The following is a 7,117-nucleotide window of genomic DNA, read 5'->3' on the forward strand; positions in this document are numbered from 1 at the left end:
AATCATCTGTGAAACTTCATTCAAAACAAATCCCTTGCCAAACTATTTCTTGCTTTTCATTTGGACAGTTATCCTTCTGATAATTTATATGGCAAAAGTTCTTTCGTTGTCTAGTTCAACCTTGTAAAGAGGACAGTATCAGTCTGACAGCAGCGTAAACAAAGAGATTCGCAGTCTTAGCAGTGCTAGAATATATTGGGCAGTTTTTCATTGCATATGGAGGAAAAACAGCAATACTGCAGTAGTTCAGTGGAAAAACGCCTCAAGCTAGTTATGGTTCATTCTGATTATAAACAATTTCCATATATAAAGACGACTTTTTCAGACGCAGCTGCAGTATTTTAAGCCCCCTTTCCCTGCCACTATTAATAAACTGCACCCTAATGTATTGCATCTACTGGCATTAGTCATGACTACACCTACTGTCTGTAATGGGATGCCATTCATCAGCTTGGTAAGCTCAAAATTAAGTGATTTTTCTGGAAACTGTTTCTCAGCAGCATCATTTGATCCGCTGTAGTTAAAAAGCCATGTCATTGGTTGCATTATAAATTCCATTTTGCAGTCATCTTTTTTTTTTTTTTTTATATAAATTAATTGTAGCTTTCCTCTAGGCTTAATGCTGGTATAAAAGGTTTTGGCTGATGAGCAAATCTTTTCCAAAGACAAGAATTTTCAATTCTATCACTTTTAAATAACAGTGGCATAAAAAAACTCATGGGAACAAACTTGTTTAAGTCAGCCACACAAATGAAAGTTGACAAGTGATTAGCTCCTGGGAATGAATTGTTTTCTACGTTTTAGGGGAAAAAATATCATCAGTGACTTTTGGAAGTGGCCTGAAGCATGGGCTTTGGAAGTCTAATACTACAAATACCAGTTTAAACAATTACATATTTAAGCAAATGTTGTAACATGGAGTTGGCATGACAAAGAGCAAACTTCAAAAAAACATCTCTTGTAAACTGCAAGCAGTATGCACGCTTGTAAAAACTCAGCACTGTACCAGTAATTGTATTAGTCATCCTGAAGGACCTGCAACAGTGAATTCATTAGCTCCTACCTTTCACAGACTCATAGAATCATTTAGGTTGGAAAAGACCTTTAAGATCATCAAGTCCAACTGCTAACTGAACACTGCCAAGTCCACCACTAAACCATGCCCACATGTGTTTTAAATACCTACAAGGATGGTGACTCAACCACTTCCCTGGGCAGCCTGTTCCAGTGCCTGATAACCTTTTCAGTGAACAAATTTTTCCTAATATCTAATCTAAACCTCCCCTGGCACAACTTGAGGCCATTTCTTCTCATCCTGTTGCTTGTTATTTGGCAGAAGAGGCCAACACCCACCTCACTACACCCTCTTTTCAGGCAGTTGTAGAGGGTGATAAGGTCTCCCCTCAGCCTCCTCTTCTCCAGGCCAAACAACCCCAGTTCCCTCAGCCACTCCTCACAGGACTTGTGCTCCAGACTTCTCACCAGCTTTGTTACCCTTCTCTGGACACGCTCCAGCACCTCAGTGTCTTTCTTGTAGTGAGGAGCCCAAACCTGAACACAGTAGTCAAGGTGCAGCCTCATCAGTACCAAGTACAGGGGAAGGCTGACTTCCTTGGTCCTGCTGGCCACACTATTCCTGATATAAGCCAGGATGCCGTTGGCCTTCTTGGCCACCTGGGCATACTGCTGGCTCATATTCAGCCGGCTGTCAACCAGCAGCCCCAGGTCCTTTTCTTCCAAGGAGCTTTCCAGCCACTCCTCCCCAAGCCTGTAGCGTTGCGTGGGGTTGTTGTGACCCAAGTGCAGGACCCAGCACTTGGCCTTGTTGAACCTTATACAATTGGCCTTGGCCCATTGATCCAGCCTGTAGAGCCTTCTTACCCTCAAGCAGATCCAACACTCCCACCCAATTTGGTGCCATCTGAAAACTTAGTGAGTGCACTCGGTCCCCTCATCCAGATCACTGATAAAGATATTAAACAGAACTGGACCCAACACTGAGCCCTGGGTAACACCACTTGTGACTGGCCACCAACTGGATTTAACTCCATTCACCACAACTCTCTGGGCCCAACCATGCAGCCAGTTTTTTTACCCAGCAAAGAGTATGGCTGTCCAAGCCATCAGTGGCCAGTTTCTCAAGCAGAATGCTGAGGGAAATGGTGTTAAAAGCTTTACTAAAGTCCAGGTAGACAACATCCACAGCCTTTCCTTCATCTACTCAGTGAGTCACCTTGTCATAGAAGGAGATCAGTTTAGTCAAGCAGGACCTGCCTTTCATAAACCCATGCTGACTGGGTCTGATGACCTGGTTCTCCTGTACATGCCTCATGATGGCACTCAAGATGACCTGCCCCATAACATTCCTGGGCACGGAGGTCAGTCTTACAGGTCTGTAGTTCCCCAGTTCCAGATCCCTGGATCCTCCTTCTGCCCTGATGGGCATCAGACTGGCTAACCTCCAGTCAGCTGGGACCTCCCCAGTCAGGCAGGACTGCTGATAAAGGATTGAAAGTGGCTTGGTAACCACTTCCACCACCTCCCCTCAGTACCCTTGGGCGTATCCCATCCGGCTCCATAGACTTAGACTTCTGTGTGCCTAAAACAGGCAAGGTATATTGAGCCTCTAGGGCAGTGCACACTAGTGCATGCCTAAAAGAGAAATTGTTGCTTGCCCTGCAGGGTGGAAGTAATTTAAATTACTTTTCCTGGTTGTCCTGCTCCCTTCTCTTTCTGTCAGATGAAAGAATGAGAAGGGATTTTTTTTTTTTTTTTGCTGGCTTCTACTTTGAGAAGACAGAGTTAAAATTGAATCTGTATCATTCTGCTTCTCACTGGCTATGCCAGAGTCACATCACAGTAATACTCATTTACACCTGTTCCTCTGACTTGTCACATTCTAGTTTCCAAGGAAAGGAAATTTAGGATTGTGTACTGGGTTGGAGACGCACTGCAATTTGGACAAGTTCCTCAACTGGACTGATCAGGTTCCTCAACTGGACACAGGGACACTACCACATATGGAGGCAGATGTAGGCTCTGTCAGGTCTAGCCTGCTCCTGGAAATGGAGGGAGGGGGAGGAAAGGGCTGTGTGCTGGTGATCATTATTTGCTTCCTACACCAAACATCAGGGAACATTTTTTTTTTTTTAAATCTAACCACATCATCTTGGATCATAGACCATATAATGTACTAAAAGTTAACAGCGTATTTCAGAGGTGACAGCTTCAAGTATGCCTACAGATCAGACCCCACAAGTTCTTACAGAGTGCATCTTCCTACCTGATCAATCAAAATCATCTCACAAATTCTCATACACTCCTATAACAATTTTGACAATTTATAGTCCAACCCTGCAGATCAACCTTCTATATTTTTCCTCTGTGAAGTAATATATTTATACTACTTTTTTTTTTTTGTGTTCAAATCCAGTAAATTGTAACGTTGTGGGGAACTACTTGCTGTAGACATCTTATCAACCCATATTCAAGTGTTCCTGTACGTGAGAATCATTCACAAGAATAAACTTGTTAAAATCTGAGCTAAAAGGCAGAAAAAAGTGGACAAAGGACATTAATTTTTAGACCCTAACAATTAAAATATTGGACCTAAGAACATTTTAGTGAGTCTCAAATTCTCCCTCACATTAGACAAGGAACGCAGGTTGATAAGTCTCTGTTCATTCAAATATATGACTTGGATGAGGAGTGGTGCATTCTTGAGACTCTTCAGCAAAATGAAGCTTTTGAAGTCAGGCATAATACGACCCTTAATTTTGGGCGTGAGAGCAAGTTCTGCTTGTTTTTCACTTTTTTCACTTTGCAAACTGACTCATCTCACAAGGAAGACATGATCTGCAGTGCAATGTGCTGTGTTCCTATACTATTTGCCAGGATGTAGTGGTCATGACATTTAAAACTAAGATGATAACAGGGAGGAACAGGTCACTCCAGCATGAAATAGAGAAACAGAAGTTGAATCCAAAAAAAAAGCAAAAAAGAGAGACTATATATGAGGATTAGAGATAGCCTCCAGCTAGTGGGAAATGGTTCAGGCACCACAGAATAAATTTTATAGCCCTACGGGCCTCTGAAGATTTGCGCACTTCCTCTCCACGATGAGTGCTATTATTCCAAGAAATATTGCTTGTAGAACTTGATTTCTAAGCTAATACCGTGTTACGGGGTAACTGTGATTAGACAACCTGTGATGTAGAACTTTGGAAAAAAGCTGTATTATTCAATACTAAAAGAAAAATATGGCAAGTTCTGAGAGAACACCAGTGGACCTGTTTTTTTGAATATACAGCTTTATGCAATTAGAATTAGGCAGAGATTTCCAAGAAAGGTTTTTATATCTCACTCCTCATCCTGGCTGGTTACAATCAGAAAATTTGTTCACTGTAGAGATGATCCTTTCCATTCAATGTCCTCCCTCACACAGCAGCTGGCTTACTTAGCAGAGTAATTATTTTTCCCACTCTGTGGTACAGGTAGCAGACAGATAAAGCCAACAGTGCAGAAGACATAATAATCAGATCATTAGGCCTGACACTTACTTCATATTCCTCTTTGAATCCATAGCCTTCTGCACACTTCATTTGGGTGATGTGCTGTAGCAAGTCAGCTACACGGATGGCTGGATGAAGCTGTCCTGTCTGGTAGGGCACATCCACTGGATCTCGCTTCTTGTAGGTATGGGATTGGACCAGGCTGCTTGTGTCACTGACCATCGTATGGGTTTCATCTAGAAAAGAGTATCTCATAATGTACTGGCTCATTTTCACTTAAGAGAAACATAAACTACACAGATTTCTAGAGGAATGGCAGAAATCTGACACCATCAGTATTGCTTCTGTCTGTGAAGGCTACACCAGAAGAACAGTAAATCCATGGAGCAATTTACACAGGGAAATTGCAAGACTGATTGGAATGAGGCAAAGTCCATGGTTCTACAATGGAAGCATTGCAGAGCAGTCCGAACTCTAATATTATTTTAAATATCACTAGCTGATTACAAACAGGTTTTAAATTAGGCATTTGGTTCTAAACTGCACAGAAGTTTCATTCTGAAACTTCAACAAGTCCCACAGAATGAAATTGGACTTGTATTCTTCTTAGATTACTGAAGTGCTATATTTTACACTGCAAATTTAGAGCAAATGTTTGGAGTGAGCAAAATAAAAAGATGCACAAAATGGCTTATGGTTTCATCAAGCTTGGACTGCAATGGAAATGTAGATCTGATACAACATTTGGAGACAAACTACGAGAGGACAAATGCAAAGGATCATCTGATCAGGAAAAATGTCTTGACTGGCTGCTGAACATGCTTTAGGACCATGGTGTATCATGAGCCATCACATTAGGCATGGAATGTTATATGTCAACTGACATGCAAGCCAACAAACAGGAGAACCCGGTGGGCTGGTTAAAAGTTTTATGAGACACATACTCTCCCAACCCTCCACATCTCTTCCATGGGGCGAATGGGCAACTTACCATTGATTGGCACTTTTAAGAAGATACATATCAGGAGAAAAAAAGAGGAGGAGAAAAAGGAAACAGGGCATAAGCAACAGTACTACATGAATAATTACAGGTAATCTTATGTTTGTAATTTAGGCTTTACAGAGTGACTTCCTAAATGAGTCAGATTCTGATCTCAGTTTCACAGTGTAAATTAAATGGACTGAAACCAAGGTATCTTCATACAATTCACACAGATGCAACTGAGATCAAAACTTATACTTAGCAGTAAATAGACAGATGTGAAAGTGCACTCTACCTAAGGAAGCGATATGACTTTCTTCCTGTTTAGATGGAATTTTAAAAATTGGTTTAGACTAGACAAGAGAAAAAAACAACCCAAATTCTAAGGTCGAAGTATCTTCATAAATATTTTAACTGTTTACCCAAATAATAATTTTACTTATCTCAAAGAGTTTTTGATTTTTAACTGAAATTGTAAATGTGGTGCTTTGACTTATTCAAACTACTCCTCACTGGCTGCACACTGAACATAGCAAGGGTACTATATTTATTAAAAATTATTACTTTGTAAAATATGTTGTATGAAAGGGAAGCATTAAAATAATATTTCCACATTCATAAGTTAGATGTACTATAGCTGAAAGTTCCACAAATACTCTGGATGAAAAGGTCCCAGATTCTCATGTACACATGAGAATACTACTACACCTCATTAAAGGTGAGATTCTGGTCTTAGTTATACTTCTGAAAATTGATGTTAAAGTCACAAAGCTCAACAAATCATATTTCAAGGATGATTTTAGGTTCTCTGAGTTCACACTGATACTAAGACAATGGAACCCGGTCCTCAGTAAGCATACAGTCAATATGAACTGTGCATTTAAACCTAAACCAAAAACAGAGAAAAATTTATGGGTATGAGTATGGGCATTTCACTACTTTTCCTGTCAGTTTGCTAACCTGACCTAATGCAGAGGAAAGGGATTAATCTTTTAGTCATAAAATTGGACAACTTTTGTCTAATGTGTGATAAAATTGTACTGCAAAGCACCTTGGGATGCATGGCATGAAGCGTGGTATACAAGTGTAGGTACAGTATGTTGCTGTTGAAATGGCACCTGAAAACTACAAGGTGGCTAAGACACAAAAGACAAAAAAAGGGTAGGAACTTGATCATGATTTTTTGGGTGGCTTATTTCAGTTTTAGAAACAGGTTAGAAAACTTGGGTTTTTTTTGCAAACTACAGAATTCCTTATAACGCAGACTGTTAGTAACTAAGATGAAGGCAAAGTTATCAGATAGCAGGGTCTTGTGCTATCAAAGCAGCAGTTTAATCCTTATGAATTTCTTTCCTGAGAGCTCCTTTGTTTTAGAATAATTTTCCTCTCTCCATTTCTTTATCTCTTATAGCTGCATTTATACTATTTTTCTCTCTTTGGGAGTGATTTTTTTAAAATTGTTTTAAATAAAGTACTTTCAATCCTTGGTTTATGTGGTACATTAGGAGCTACATGTATTATATTTTTTTTGCTGTGTCTTTGAGCACTGTAGCTTGAGCACTTCAGGCATAACAGTCCACTATATTTCAAAGGGTGAGCTCCTCCAGATGCAGTGTTCATATAT

General features: G+C 40.2%; 1 protein-coding gene across 1 annotated transcript in view; it reads right to left on the minus strand.

Annotated features, from left to right (window-relative positions):
* PTPRM (protein tyrosine phosphatase receptor type M) overlaps positions 1-7,117 on the minus strand; it is a 376,482-nt gene that overhangs the window by 87,539 nt on the left and 281,826 nt on the right. The window contains exons 20-21 of the mRNA XM_035895918.1: positions 5,503-5,514; positions 4,560-4,747 (exon numbers count right to left, since the gene is read on the minus strand). Coding sequence (XP_035751811.1) covers positions 4,560-4,747; positions 5,503-5,514 — 200 coding nt within the window. The remainder of the gene's footprint in view (positions 1-4,559; positions 4,748-5,502; positions 5,515-7,117) is intronic.

The sequence above is a fragment of the Egretta garzetta genome, unplaced genomic scaffold (genome assembly GCF_000687185.1).
Source record: "Egretta garzetta isolate BGI_Z169 unplaced genomic scaffold, ASM68718v1 scaffold160, whole genome shotgun sequence".
Lineage (NCBI taxonomy): Eukaryota > Metazoa > Chordata > Aves > Pelecaniformes > Ardeidae > Egretta > Egretta garzetta.